The 15,258-nt window shown below is 43.9% G+C and overlaps 1 protein-coding gene across 2 annotated transcripts in view; it reads left to right on the top strand.

Moving 5' to 3' along the window:
- LOC144821270 (uncharacterized) overlaps window positions 1–7,462 on the top strand; it is a 715,860-nt gene extending 708,398 nt beyond the window's left edge. The window contains exon 8 of one of the 2 annotated variants that reach the window (XM_078678101.1): window positions 5,736–7,462. In XM_078678101.1, the coding sequence (XP_078534227.1) occupies window positions 5,736–5,852 (117 nt within the window). In that variant the 3' untranslated portion in view covers window positions 5,853–7,462. The remainder of the gene's footprint in view (window positions 1–5,735) is intronic. The other variant, XM_078678100.1, reaches the window with a different exon arrangement.
- The last annotated feature ends 7,796 nt before the right edge of the window (window positions 7,463–15,258 follow it).

Below are 15,258 nucleotides of genomic sequence, written 5' to 3'. Positions count from 1 at the left end.
AAAACTATGGCTATTCCCTTAGATTCAGATGGTTCTGACCCTTTGGGTCATTTAGATTGTAGGTCAATAAGACTGTATGTTAAACAAATAATGCTGATACGTATTTTTTGTTAATTCACAGATACTCTCCAGGCTAATTCCAGGAGTACATGTTGCGGGTAAAACCGTGAGTCACATAGGAAAATAATAATATTTTTTTCCTTGATTTTTCACATTTGTCCTCACGGAGTGGACACGCCTTAGCGTGCGTGGACCCCCGGGGGCTTTTTAGTAATTTTTCCACTGGTCCTGAAGAAAGCTGAGCTAAATACGCATCAAACAGCAGAAACATGTTGACCACCCACTTTAGGACACAATGGTTCTAATCAAAAACCATTTTGTGTCCTCACTGTTTTTAATGTGAGCAATTGGTCCACTAATAAAGTTGGTCTGGGTCCAGTTGTGATCTTTTAGTATTCACTCACATCACCATTCACTTTTCGTTGAGACACTTCGTTCAAGACAACCTGCTCCGCTGCAATTGCAGGCGTTGTAGCACACAGGGGGGGGCACTCGGTCCCTCCTGTGGGAACCCCATGATGAAGCATGTCACCACTAGGGTGAGTGAGGGTTCTTTTAAGAAATAACTTTTTCTTCTTTTTTCAGTCTGTTGACCTTATTTCCTAACACGCAAATCAAATCTGCCAGGGCTAGAAACCAAAGGTCGATCCAGCTGGGGAAAATGAACTGGGAACAAGAAAGGTGGGAAATGCTCAGGAGCGCTCTGAATGACAAAGACTTGAAAACCTTCTGGGCAATAGTGAGCACGGGTGACAGGGAAGGGAGACCGGCTATTGAGCCCAATATAGCCCCCCAGAAGCTTGGGAGACCCATTTTGGGTCATTATATTCCCATGGGGACGCTGGCTCTGATAATATTAGCACCACCAGCACGGTATCCGAGGCACCCCCAGTGGGGGAAATGGAGATCACTAGCACCGAAAGGAGGAACGGCATTAACAAGCTCCAATGCAACAAAGCCCCAGATTTAGACGAATTGCCGGGGGCTTGTTCCACGAAGAACCCTCAATATGGGTTCCATATCGGTGTGCCTTATTTAACGCGGTTCTGAAGGGCTCGAATCCTCCTGACACTTGGTGAGGGGCTGTGATTGTTCCCATATTTAAAAAAGGTTGTCCCCTCACACCCTTCAACTACAGGCCGATTAGCCTAATTGATATCCCCTAAAAACAGTTTGGTTGGGTGCTCCTGGACCGCCTTCAGGGCTGGCTGGAAGAAGAGCAAATATTAAGTCCCTACCAGGCCGGCTTTAGATCAAAAATGTCAACCGTTGACCAGATATTTAGATTACAACTACTTTACTGGAAAACGGTGACTATAGAGGGTGGCAGCCGCTATCTAATATTTGTTGATCTGTAGTCAGCCTTCAACCTTGTACCTAGAGAAAAACTCTGGAGGGTGCTGAGTGACCTAGGGATTCCTCTATACCTTTTAAATGTCATTAAGAGGTTACACCTCAATAACTTCGCACAAGTACGCTCTGGTAGGCACAGGGAACTTACTTTCCGTTTCCCTGTTCAAAAGGGGGTACGACAGGGATGTGTTTTAGCTCCTACTTTATTTTGCCTTTTTATAAATGGTCTTATCAATCATCTTAAAACAATTAAGGACAATGATGCCTCAGGGAAGGTCCCTGCGCTGATGCTCGGAGACAATACTCTGCTACTTTCAAAATTGCTTATGGGCATTCAGCGTATTTTAGATGGTTTTCAAATTTTTTGTAAGTTAAGAGGGCTGGAGATCAATCTAGCTAAAACGAAATATATGGTCATCAACCCTCCCCACACAACTCGCCCAAATCCTTCCCTACATGGCACTCCTCTAGAAAGAGTTAAGATATTCGATTAACTAGGAGTTACCTTGGCAGAAAATTTTGAATGGGGTCCACAATTGGATAAAGCAAGGTTTAGATTAACACAGACAGTGGGTGGCATAATGAAATTGTACATATCCTCAACTTTTAAACCAGCCCCCCCCCCCCGAGGTGGAAATCTACAAAGCCCAAGCGAGGGGTGCCACACTTTATGGGGTGGAGTTGTAGGAGCATTGCCCTTCTGGCAATCTGATAAAGGTGGAGAACAACTTTATGCGCCAGCTATTAGGCTTACCGCGCAGCACCCCCCTAATTCCCCTTCGCATGGACCTCGGAATGAGGCCGCTTGATGAGGAAATTGCCCTGAGACTTCCAACTTTTTGGTGGAGGTTGTGGGTGACCAGAGTTGTCTGACTTTAGGGTTGAGCTAACTGAGCTTTTAAACATTTGTACTATAAAGAAAATCTCATCGTTCTGCCATATAAGGGACCTTGCCTCCAAGTTGGACAAGCCGGATATCTGGAGTACGCCCAAGACTTTGTGTACTAAGCTTTCCAAGTTGGACCTAGTTAATTCCTATAGAGCAGCTAATCTAATGTCCATCCGAGAATGCACCTCCAGTGGTCGTTTAACTGCAGATTTTCTAATGGTAAAGGATGTATACAGTAGGGAAAGCTTTATAGACTTTGCTCAACCCCCACTGGCTAGGAAACTGTACATACAATTGAGACTGGGGACTCTTCCACTGGCTGCATACACCAGTAAATTGGTGAGAGAACAAACGGGTGAATGTCCTGCATAAATACAAGGCAGAATCTAAATTACTTATTTTGCTCCTCTGTCCCGCCAATTGGCTGCCGCACAAGTGTTGGTTAATCCAATTATGTAAACATTTAAGTTTTGTGCGGGCTATGGAGGCCTACGGAGTCCTAAAGTATGACACTCACCAATTGTTTTTGCTGTTTCGCGCTTCTTAAATTGTATGTGGCACATTCGCCGGGTTTACGTAAAGTAGTTTTCAGGGGGTTGAAGAGTTGTATGAACCGCCGATTGGCGAGCATGCTTTTAGCCAGGCCTTACACCTTGCATCGCTGTCCCACCGTCCCTTTTTAGTATAAATTTTATAATTTGTCTATTTCTATAGGGATGGTTGCTTTTAACAATTTTATCAACGATGTTTTATTTTAACTGGCTTATGTCACAGCATACGATTTCACATCCCTGCTGTACCTATGTATTGTGCGTTGTGTCCCTTTCATTTGTGGGCGGACTATTGTACAGAGGATCCTGGTCAGCACTCACTGTTTTTAACCAAACGTGTTTATTATTTATATTTAATGATGCACTTTAATGGTCCCAGAGGCCGAAATAAATTATTAATGAATGAATGAAAAACAGCATTGGCTGTTTATCCCTACCAGGGCACACAAAACATCTTATATTGGCTTTGCTTTTTATAACAATGCACCCTACCATTGGGTTACCTATGGCAGACCTTAGAGGTGAGTTATAGGTAATAAAAAGGTAGCTTTGGACGTTGGAAGTACTTTTAATTTCAAATTCGAATTTGGACATAGTTTTATTTGAAAACCAGTTTGCAATGTAGGCCTGGCTATGAAATGACACCAGACTCCACAACAGTGCATACTTAAGTCCACTGTGGTCTCCAAACCTAAATGCCCTTCCATATACTAGAGACTTACTGGTAGATTATCTTTGCCAATTAGAATTACACCATTTACACCATTTACCATATACTTTTAGAGGACTAAGAATTGGCCATGGGCCTGGTTAGTAGATACCAGGCCTCTTTCAGTGTCGGAAACCACCAGCATCAGTCACAAAATGGGGGTGATCAGGGCAAAATGGGTGGCTTGCCTACAGCTGTACTCAACCAAAGGCTGCGACCAAACCCATCAATTGTTGGCTGCAGGGCCTGACCGGAGGTCAAACCACACTGTCCACGGCCAAAGTTTGTTCACTACAGGTGTTGGCCAGCATGGACAGTTATGACAAGGGGGGGTGGGAGGCCATACCCTGCAGCCAACACCCACTGCACAATGACAAAGGCCTTGTGCAACTGAGTTAGGCCGCATGTGAAGGATTGGATGCAGGGCCAGGCCAGAGGTCAGACCCTATGGCTAGTACCCCATTTGACACAGCTGAAGGCCTTGTGCAGTGGAGTTGGACGCAGGAAATTCTTGGATTATGATTTAAGAATATCACTGAAAAAAATAAAGGTCATCCCACTGGTCCAACCCCTGACGACCCAGGAAATGCTGGACGCAGAGCTTGGCATGAGACCAGGCCTTATGCACAATCTCACTGCTCATGGCCAAAGACTCTAAGCAGCGAGTTGAACACATAGAAATCTTTGTATATGATCAAGAAATCCCCAAACTTCACTGCAAAAAAACCAAAGATTCATGGTTAGCTTTGCCCACCACTACCTAGACAGAAGTTGCAATTCTGCCAATATAGCGGATGATGCTTTAACAATTGTTTTTTACTTTACATTCTCATACCTGTAGGTTTAGTTTTCTAGTGAGGAGAGTGCCAGAATGCAATGTAAAAGAATGGAACTTAATATTCCACTCATACCTCACATGGGCAAATGGAGAGCTCTGCATAATTGTAACTCAGATCTGTACCATGTACAACCATCCCAAATTTCCATGAGAAAGCCCACGGACGTTCAGCATGCCCCTGAATGCACACAGTAACCCGAAATATCTTTTAACTTAAATGAACACCTGTTCCACATGTTTACATGAAAGGAACAACTTCATTATCCAACCCCTTAAATAACTGCCACTCAGTATGAAATTTGCCATTTCTTTTTTCTCTGTCGGTCTGCTGCAAAATTGTGTGTCCTTTCTCTATCCTTGTCATCTCTCTCTCAGGGGTAGCTCCTCCGCTAGGGCGGAGGAGTGTTGCCCCACTGCTCTTTGAGCAGGAAAAATAAAATAATAACATAGTTCGGGCTGAGTTAGGGTGGGGCGGGGCTAGAGGCACAGGGCGCGGAGTAGTTTGCACACTCCAAGTGCGCATGACTGCTTGGCCGGCCGTCATGGCCTGGCCAAACAGTCATGCACACTTTGCATGTTCCCCATCAGGCTGCAGTACACAGCCTGGTGGGGAACATGCCCTGGCCCCTTTTCCCTATCTGAGCACCGATCCACGGGCTCAGACCAATCACAACTCTGCATTGCAGCGTTGTGATTGGCTTAGGGGGAGCAAGTCACAATGTGAAAGCTTTGGGGATCCTGGGTGCTTCCTAGTTCTGGATCTCCTGGAGAAGTGGAGGAGGGATGTGGCCAGCAAAAGAGGTAAGTGACGTTTATTTTTTACTATTTTGTCCCCTCACCTTCGTGCTCCCAACCCAGGCCCCTCCACCCTCATTCCCTGCCAGACGCTACTGCTCTCTCTGTTTGGATTTGGAGAATCAGGTGACATTAGATAATGGGTAATATGGCCCAAAGTACAAGGAGGAATATGTTAATGCCCTTCAATCTGAACGTCACTCTTGGCCATGGATCCAGAGGCAAAATGAAAATGGGAGCTGCACAGGGGTTGTCCCCTGCACTTTCGAATTGAATTGCTGAAAACTTCATCTAGGTAATAAAGAGGGAAACAAAAATGTGCAATATTAAACTAGCACCTTTAACGATCCAGATGTTAATGACTTTGCATAAAATCACTTGTGACTATGTTTTGTTTTACATGTTTTGTTCATCTAGGTAGTAAAGAGGGAAACCAAAAATGTTCTATATTAAACTAGCACCTTTAACGAACCAGATGTTAATGACTTTGTATAAAATCACTTGTGACTATGTTTTGTTTTACATGTTTTGTTCCCAAAGGTGGAAGATGGCCTTCTTTATGCCGCTTTAAATTTGGACAATGCCAAAAGTAAGGTTTCCAGAGCCCAGCCTTTGCCTCAGGAAGAAACCGTCTACTCAACAGTGAGGATGAAATAAGACAACTTGGAAATGGCACTCTTGGCGTGTGTTTGTAAATATTTAGTGTTGTTCTGCTGAAAGTACAAATGACTGAACCTAAAATATAAACGCATTCATTGAAAATGCATTCTTTTGCTGAGAGGTGGAGTTGACCACCTCTTAAATGATCCACCCCAACTTCACCCGTGTAGGATCTCTTCTGAATCACACTCCCCTCAGCATTTAACTTACCTATCGCATTGATTTAGCCACTGTTGGAATCTTCAGGTCCTTATTTAAAAATTGGGACCGGATGTCTTGATTCACAGTTTGTCTTTACTCCACTCTCTGCCCTTTATGTGCACGTGATTATTCACTAACAAGACACGCTATTTGACTTACCAATACGCACTCTAGCCACACCCACTCTCACAGCAGCCTCTGCATCCCATACTCCAATCTACCTTACTGATCCGCGCACACACATACTCTCACCTGACCCTTGCCCTCTTCCTCAAGCATGTATCCACCTTTTTCCTTTAAACTGATGTCACCTCATTGCCAGCATCTCTTTTTTGGTTTCTCCAACAACTTCAACTCTGGCGAAGTACAGATCTTCTACCCCTTCTGATACTCCACCCTCATCTCACACCTTATAGATATCCCCAACTTTGAACTGTCCGCCCCTCTAACGACAAATTAATCGGATCCTGGAATAAGTTACTTGCAAGGATCAGGTTCCCATGCTTCCTATCTTCTTTGAAGTTACACTTTAACACCCTGCTCCTCCACCAGGCACTCCAATGTGCAATTTAAGGCTGACATCCTTTATCCCCTCCATCCTACTGCAGGCAGGTCCCAGTTATTCAGTATTAACATTATCTGCACACAGATCACCACTTTCATATTCATAAATTGCTGATACATTTTGTGGCCCTCATTAACCGCTCACCTGCCTCCATCCGTTTCCATGGATAACATCACCAGCTTGGCTACATGAACCCTTTTCAATCTCAACCAATACACCTTCTCACCCCTGCCACCACCAAGATGGCAGTGTTCAAACTTATTGACCTGGTTTCAAGGCAGCATGTGGCACCTCACCTTTTTACCCTAATGAGATACGTGCAACATGAGCTTTGCGACCCACTAATAACAATACCTATCTATGCCTGTACCACCCTCTTCTCCATTTAGGTGTAGGTCCTTTGAACAGCTTGGATGTTTCAACTGCATCCTCTTGCCAGTGAATCTACCCTTGATACAATCAGTTCATCCTTAGGACCCATCTTGTTGCACATCTGCCCAGCAGTCTCGAGGCTCTCTATCTAAGCCAGCCTTTAATTATGATGTGAGAATGCAACCTGAAACTATAAACTGGAATTTGATACTTTGTTGTACCACTGTGTTACTTTTTACAGAATGTTTGTTCAGAAGTGTATATTTCAAATAAATACCATTGATATTGAGATTTTTGGGGAACATGTTTATCTAGTGAAATATTTTCTGTGCTACATCTGGCCAGCAGCCCCTCTGAAAAGGAATACAGTGCCACATCCTAAAGTATACAGATGATATATCTTTGTCGGAGATGAAGGATACTTCAAAGGAGTATGCGATGGAACACTTAACTGGAGCACCAATGGTTCTGAGGAATTTTGGCTTGTTTTTTTCTTACGTTACTATTGATTATTTTACTTAACATATACCACACAGTAAGCATCATCCATATCGAAGAACAGCCAGATGCAACTGTCTGTTATACAAGCTGCGGAATATATAAGCAAAAAAACAGATACAGCCACAATTATAGATTGGACAAAGAAGCCCTGGCACGGATGAAGTAGAAGAGATTAAGAAATTCAGAGTCGGTTGAAGTGGTTGGACAAAAAAAAATGTGTTTTAAGACCGAATGCATTGGCGGCAAAAAAACGTATGATAAGATATGTGAACTCTGGAATCAAGATTACACAATCAAGAAAGAGAAACAAAAACAGCAGCGCAACATTTTTAAAAATTATTAGCAATCCCAATAGGGCTGGTTTCATTATATGGCACACAGACAAACTAAATTACAACCTCACACAAACAACAAACAGAGTAGAAAACCTGCCAACTCTACAGGCAAACATACACACGCAAGAGTTGTAAAAGAGTCACACATGCTTAAACACACACATGGGCAAACAAACATCACCAAGTTACACATTGTTATATAGTAGATAATTCACAAATGAAGGAACTAAAGTAAAGTCAATTACATATTTATTTTTTACATGTATAATGCAGTGACAGATCAAAATGGGAAAGGATTAACATTCAACGCACACCACGTGGTTTTCCTCTCAGAAAATATTAAGACTATTGACTTCTACAAAAAAAATATGACCCTTAAATTGGTTCAGAATATCTGTTTTTTAGCTGCTTTGATATGCTGTATAAATGTGCTTTTCTAATGTAATTTCCTCCTGAACTATTGACATCGTAAACTATTAAAATAACAATGGTTAATTTCCCTAGTACTGATCATTTTTTGGATGACTGATAATATTTTGGATGACTTCCAAGCCAGAGGACCTAAAGTTGAGAAAGAAGGAATAACAATTCTGTAAAAATGCATGCATTCTCTACTAGCTCAATGGTCCATCTTAAACAGAAAACGTCTTAATAGTCTGCTATAAACACGTCACTGCATACATTCAAAAGTTATAAGCAACACTGAATATTTTACAGAGAAACTACAAAACTGCATGATAAGCAAATATTCAGAAAACAAGCAAGGCTAAGCGAAATGATGAATATGTTTGGCTACATTATTGAGGTCCCTTCCGATTGTTGCTCCGAAGCTAAAAAATGTAGGTCTTCCAAGTCAGAAAAAGCTGGACAACCTACAAGGAACAAAAAAATAAGGAAGATGCACTCCCCTTCCTTGGCTCACCCATGAAACTGCCATATGCCTTAGTTCAGTGACAAAACTCCGTCCGTTATTGGCGACAGTTAGGGTCAATCAATAGTTGATAAATGTAATGATTCAATGACCAACCAGTGGATGAGGGAGAGACGGCTCAAGGTACTGTCTCTATAAATGACGTTAGCTCTGCGAGACAGCGGAAGCTGGCAAACTAGCATGCTTACTGTCTGTGGTATACAAAATTGCTTAAAGAAAGCAGTTATTTTGATCTTTGTATTCCTAAGAGAAAAATGGAGAAAGAAATGAAGGCATGAAAAGATTACTTGGACTTGAGCCAGATGCTTGCAGATTATTAGCACACAATGTGTCCTTTAGAGATATTACATGTGCATTGACCAGAGACCTTCTAGTTGTCTACTCCGAAGAACTGATATTTCTCGAACCGTCTCATGAGACATCTATTAGGCACAAGAAAATGAAGAAAGTGGTCCAGGGACCAAAGAAAGAAGGTGTCCTGGCTCAAATATTTGGCAAGACTTAAGGTGTATGTATGCATTTGAGAATGCGGCCTTTGCACAAACATTATTCGCAGAAATAAGCTTGGAGTCATATATATATATATATTTTTTTAAAACCTTTATTGTACAGAAGGCGCTCACAGATACGGGCCTACAACCCACCGGGCCGGCCACCACAATAAAATGACATACAAGACAATACAGGAGCGACAACAGGATTTCTAAATAGCTCATATGAAGGCAAAGGTAACAAGTCTTCGAGCCGCCATCACGGACAGGATAAGAGTAGGTTAATTTTATAATAGAAAAAGGGGGTTTCGCAGGATAATGACAATCTGTAGAGTCCAGAGGGCCGCGGTGGGCCGTGAGCAAGCCGAAGTTTCGAATACAGGAAAAGACCAAAAGAACAGTCACATTTTGGCAAAGGCAGAACGTGAGTCCCACATCAATAACAATCACAATCGCTGCTCAACGCCCTCCCACCACTACCATGGCACATAATAGTAAAACAGCGAAAAGTACGCTTACAAAACTAAAAGCCCTCCGTTACAGCAACCCAGGAAAGGAAAAGAAAAATGAGGGGGGGGAAAGGGAAAATAAGGGAGGAAAAGGACATCGGAAAAAAGGAGGGGGAAAGTGAGGGCGCAGCGTCAGTGCACGCCCCCCACGGCCAACAAAGCACCCAATACTAAGTCGGCACAAGGAACTAGTGGCAACAGGAGAAACAGATGCGTAGTAAACCGTGACAGCAGACATACCAAAAGGGCCATGCCAGCACAAACACCCCGGGGGGCGACGCGCCGACACCGCGTCACGAAATTAGGGGATACATAAGAGCCATAGAACCAAAAGAGGAACATAGGAAGATACAATAAAACAGACCCCCCCACCACCCCGCACAGCCCACCCTGCACCCCTGCAGAAGGCTATGGCCTACCCCCCAGCAGCGTGCCTGTCGCCCTAATTAGAACCCGAAATATAGAAGAAATATAGAAAGAAAGAAGCACGTAGATAAAAAAGGGGGGGGGGAGGGAAAACAGGGAAAAAACAGCGGGAGAGGAGCCACAGAATCAAAACCCCTTCGGCTCCCACCCCCCCGCCCGAGAATATTCAGAGCCCACGGGAAGATGGTATATACACGGATAAGCTCAAGGAACGTTAAGAAGTATCAAACCGATTCATACAATTATAAACGGATCACCCAACCATACCACAAAATAACAGTCAACAGAGGCAAGATCAGCTCAACCCTGTCCTCGTTTTTCGCAAACTGTAGTCGTCCAACGAAGCAGGAACCAGATCACATGGAAACGGAGGTGAATAACAGGGAGTCGAATCACAAATACACTCAAGTCATAGCGATCGCGACACGGATGATCCAGTAAGTACAGTAAACCTCAGGCAAAGCAGGCACAGTTCCGAAGAGAACACGGAGAAAGCCGGTCCAGCGGCACAGTCACAGGATCTTCGTTCGGCCATGTGAGGCAAAAGAGGAAAAGGAGACCCATCAAGGGCGGTCCAGACGGGATCTGGCTGGCGAACCTCCGGAGCAGAAGGAGGCACAGGATGAAGAAGGGCAGCGGACATCCGTATTTCCACACCAACAGCAGCCTCCAGGTCCACGACCCCAAGGAAAGTTCCAGCAGCACACAACAGAGATGAAGCCGCACAAACCGGAGGGGGCCCGGCAGGCCCAGCCAAGGGACCTCCCTCCAGGATAGCGATAGGTGCGGTCATGGGTGCCCCCAGGAGCGCAGGGCGGCGAGGATGTCGCCGAGTGTAGGCTCACCTTTGCAGTATTCAGAACACGTGCCGTGCGGCGGATCCGCATCGCCGGTCCCAGCAAGGCCGAGAGTCATGGGGCCCGCCGCCATCTTAGAAGCCCGGCGGGGCCGCTGCAAACACCAACCCCCGCCCGGATACCAACGGGGCCAAATAGGATACCGGCAGCCACCGGCGGAGGTGCCACCAGGGCAGGAAGAGGGGCCACCAGAAGAAGGCGATGCGCCGGCACCCCACACGCCGCCGGCACCGTTCTCCGAGCCCGGGCGGAGGAACTCAAAATGGCCGGGTCGGAGAACAAAGGGGAGACGAGCCAGATGTACAGTTAACCCCATCCATGGAAGGCAGCGCCCCAACACCAGGCCGCAGGACCGCCGGACCAGGCCCGGGGGGCCGCAATCGGTCTATTAGCACATCGGCCTCTCCGACCGACTCCACACCACCACCAAGGGCCGGCCACCGCACCCCGTCCAGCCCGGGCGCCGCCAAGGAGTGCCAGGCCCGGCCGCTCCGGAGGCCCCGAAGCAGACAGGGGCGTAACTCAGGATCCGTGACACCCAGGAACCACCGGAGCAAACGGTAAGCGCCTGTGAGGTATCGTCGTTCCACTGCACATCGTAGAATACTTCCCGGGGCAGGATAAAGTACAGGATAGTTGTTGCAGACAGGAGAGTGAACGGAGCCGAGCTAAAACGCGGCCATCTCGGACGCGAGCTTGGCTCCTCCCGGAGTCATATATTTTAACGTGCTTTTGCATAACCACTGTAGGGCATCATACAGTCTGTTGACTGTTCACAGTTATGCAATTCATGAACTCCCTTTTTAGGCAGTTCCAATGTTTTAGAAGCCCCAACTCAATCGTTTTTTGTTTAGACTTTTGGGTGGTACAACTAAACACTGAACAATGAGCACTGGCTTCTCATAATTGTGTGGTGACACCCATGGATTGAAGTCCTGCATTCATGAAAAGTATTGTTGTTTTAACATCTGTATCTTACTGTCCCTTTGTGGGGGCATTGAAGCACTTACCCACATGGATTGCTAGTTATATCACTCAGGATGTGTGGTTGGAAGAGTGTTGTATTTATTTTGAACCTATGCAGAGAGTGTTTTCATATCGTGTCTGATAACTACTGATGTGTAGTTATCCAATGCAGCACTTGACAGTGTAATGGCTAAGGAAAGTGAGACAGACAAGACACACTGCGCATTTTATAATTTTATGGAATGCTGTCATCTCTGGTTAACTCCCGATAATATATGTGTACCTTTTTCAAATTATCAATCCAGTGTCTGCTGCTGGCTGCGGCAAGCGGTCATCCAACCTGAGGTTTTATGTATCCGAAGAAGGTAACAGGCGTACAGAAAGAGTGAAGTCAGCCAGGCGTCTCACTTGAGGGATGGTGCTACAATCCTCCGTTATACTGTTGTCAATATGGGCGTCAATGTAGACTGATATGCCAAAATGCACCGCATTATGTTAATTGTTTATAACCTTAACTTTATAAGATGTCAGTGTTCAGAGTATGCCACTATTTGGGATATGCAAAGATTATATTAGAGCCCTCCAGTGACAGGAGCATAGCAGATCTCTTCAGTGATAACAAATCAGCTTCATTGATATTAAGATAATATTTGTATCTCACATCAGGGCCTGTTTTGGTCCCCTCAGAAGCCGGCACCCACTGTAGGATTGGCTTTTCAGGCATTCTGCACTACCAAATGGGCCAGCTTGAAAGGGCCAGTGTGTGGGATGGTGTTTTTGGTCCAGCCATTGGCCACGAGACCTAAATAAATGTCCCACTCCCTGACCCTTTCAAGCTGGCCCACCTAGCCTTCCCTAAAGACCAGTCCATCACTGATGACACCAGTAACGCCCACAGGGTCGCGAAATGAGTAAGGAGTGAAAGAGGATGATGGGTGTAGAGTTAAGGAGAGGGACCCTTGCTTAGAGGAAGAGGCAGAGACAAATCAGAAACAGGTGATCAAATAGATCAAAGCAACTCGAACAGAAAAACAGCAGTTATCAACTTAGGGTTTGTTTTTTCTACAAATGTTAGCGTTTGATAGGGCCCAATTTTGAGACACATTTCAGTCGCGGGACTAACATGACCCCATACATTCTTCTTCTTTCGATTGAGAATGTAATAAGGGTGACCACCCCTTGATACCACTGCTGCTATGCAAATAAAATGGAGGTCCTCGGCGTAAAGTAGAGTTTAGTGCTCAGTCTTCTCAAGAAACAGTCAATATAAATTGAATGAACCCTGACAAAGAAATGATACAACACAGATTGAATTACACAAAAACCTTCAACAAGCAAATACAAATTCAAAAGAAAATCAGCATCTAGCACAACATAAGTAAGACAAAGTAGAGGCTTGAGAAGCAAACGTGAAGCAGAATTTAAACATAATTCACCTGCCTTTAAATGGGTCTCTTTTGTTGAGCTGTGCATGTCGGCCTGGAAGTAGTTTTTTGTAGATTTGCTTTGGGGCTGCAGATTATGGGATCTCCATATTCTTTTCTGACACATAACATTCTGATTTCATTAGATGTCAATGTTTCCCATGCAATGCATGCGACCTAAAATCGGTTTGTAAATAGTCCTTTTAAGTCTGCTTGGACAGCAATGCTACTTCTAGACCTTATACGAACACAATAAAAAGAGCTCTAAGAAGCAATACAAAGAGAGGTACTTTGTCACCGCCCTAATATTGTTCTTTTTCCTTACTATAATTGATAGAGAGGAAATTGTGGGTTTCCACTGAAAAAATTACTACTTGTACGCTCAGTGCAATAGGCCTCGGTTAGTAATGATGATAAAACAATAATCATCAAAGCTATAAGCCAGATTGGGTCATTCGAAAATGTTATTTCAGATGCCATAGGTCTGATCTGTTTGTTATGAAACGTTTTAGCAAGCAAGCAGGAGGTCTTAATTATTTATGTATTGTAAAAAACATGTTAAATCTGATATACCTTTATGAAACTGCTTGCCAAAAAAACATACAAACTGTCTTTACATTGTTAACTCTGACACATGCAATATGAAAGGATTTTACATTCCGAATGCATTACAAACACTACGTGAATGGGCTTTACATTTTGAACTATGTTACAGATGTGTCCCTTTGTTGGCCCGACCACAGTAAATGGTAAGTATCTTTATATTCATGCTAGTGTAGACTTTGGGGCTGCCTAAAATGTATGATTGGCCTCTTTAGGCAGAGACCACAGGGCCATATTTATGCTAAAGCCAATAGACTTATTTTATTGATTTTTAAATGTTGTGAGAAATGCAATAGGCCTCTATTTTACATTACAAATGACTCGAGAAATTCTTCTTCCCTAATCCTGCTCATCATGAACAACGTTATGTGACGCAATTAAGGTTAGAGTCTGTTGGTGAGCAAATTGTTACTTGGTAGTTGGTACCACACAGATAACAGAATACAGAGTACCAAGTTAGTTGCCCCCTGTGAAAGTTATTTGGGTACCATGATTTGTACCCTGCAATCATATAGGGCCTGTTAGGAGGGGTTTCAATTTAAAACTCCGCTTAAAATCTTGTACATATTCATGACTTTGTGCGTTGTTTTTACATGCGGTTTTATAACAGTACCATTCCTTTTCAAATAAGCATTAGCTGAATATTGATTTATTGTCAATTTTGTATTTGTCTAGCCCACATCACCTCCCAGAGTCAACATTGGGCTTCTCTGCATCATTATTCTATTACTCTGATATTCAAGTGCTAGAAGGGATAGTCGGCCCCTAGTTTGAGGGACCGAGTTACAGAGGCTCCAAAATAACAAAGGAGAAAGACTCTTATAGACATTAACTACTCACTTCTCAGGGATTCACAGTTTTCACAAATACGAGAGGAGGGCGATTTTCATTGTGATGCCTGATAAATACAAATGGAAGGGATTTTTTTATTGTGAACTTCTTACCAAATTCCATGCACATAGTTTTATATTGAGAACTCTGTAACAAATACAACACCAAAGACTTTTACATTGTGAGCTTTCAGACAAACACAATAAGAAAGGGGTTGTCAAATCTGACACTTGCAATAGGAAGCAGTTTTACAGTTTGAGGGCCCCCGACAAGTTCAGTAGGAAAAGACTTCACATTGAGAACTCTCTGTGAAATGTAACAGGACATTCTTTTGCATTGTGAACTCTATGATCAATGTAGTAGGAACTGGTATTATATTGTTTTACATAGT

This window comes from Lissotriton helveticus, chromosome 2_2 (assembly GCF_964261635.1).
Source record: "Lissotriton helveticus chromosome 2_2, aLisHel1.1, whole genome shotgun sequence".
NCBI lineage: Eukaryota > Metazoa > Chordata > Amphibia > Caudata > Salamandridae > Lissotriton > Lissotriton helveticus.
The sequence above is the reverse complement of the archived record's forward strand: the minus strand, read 5'-3'. Positions and strand labels throughout refer to the sequence as shown.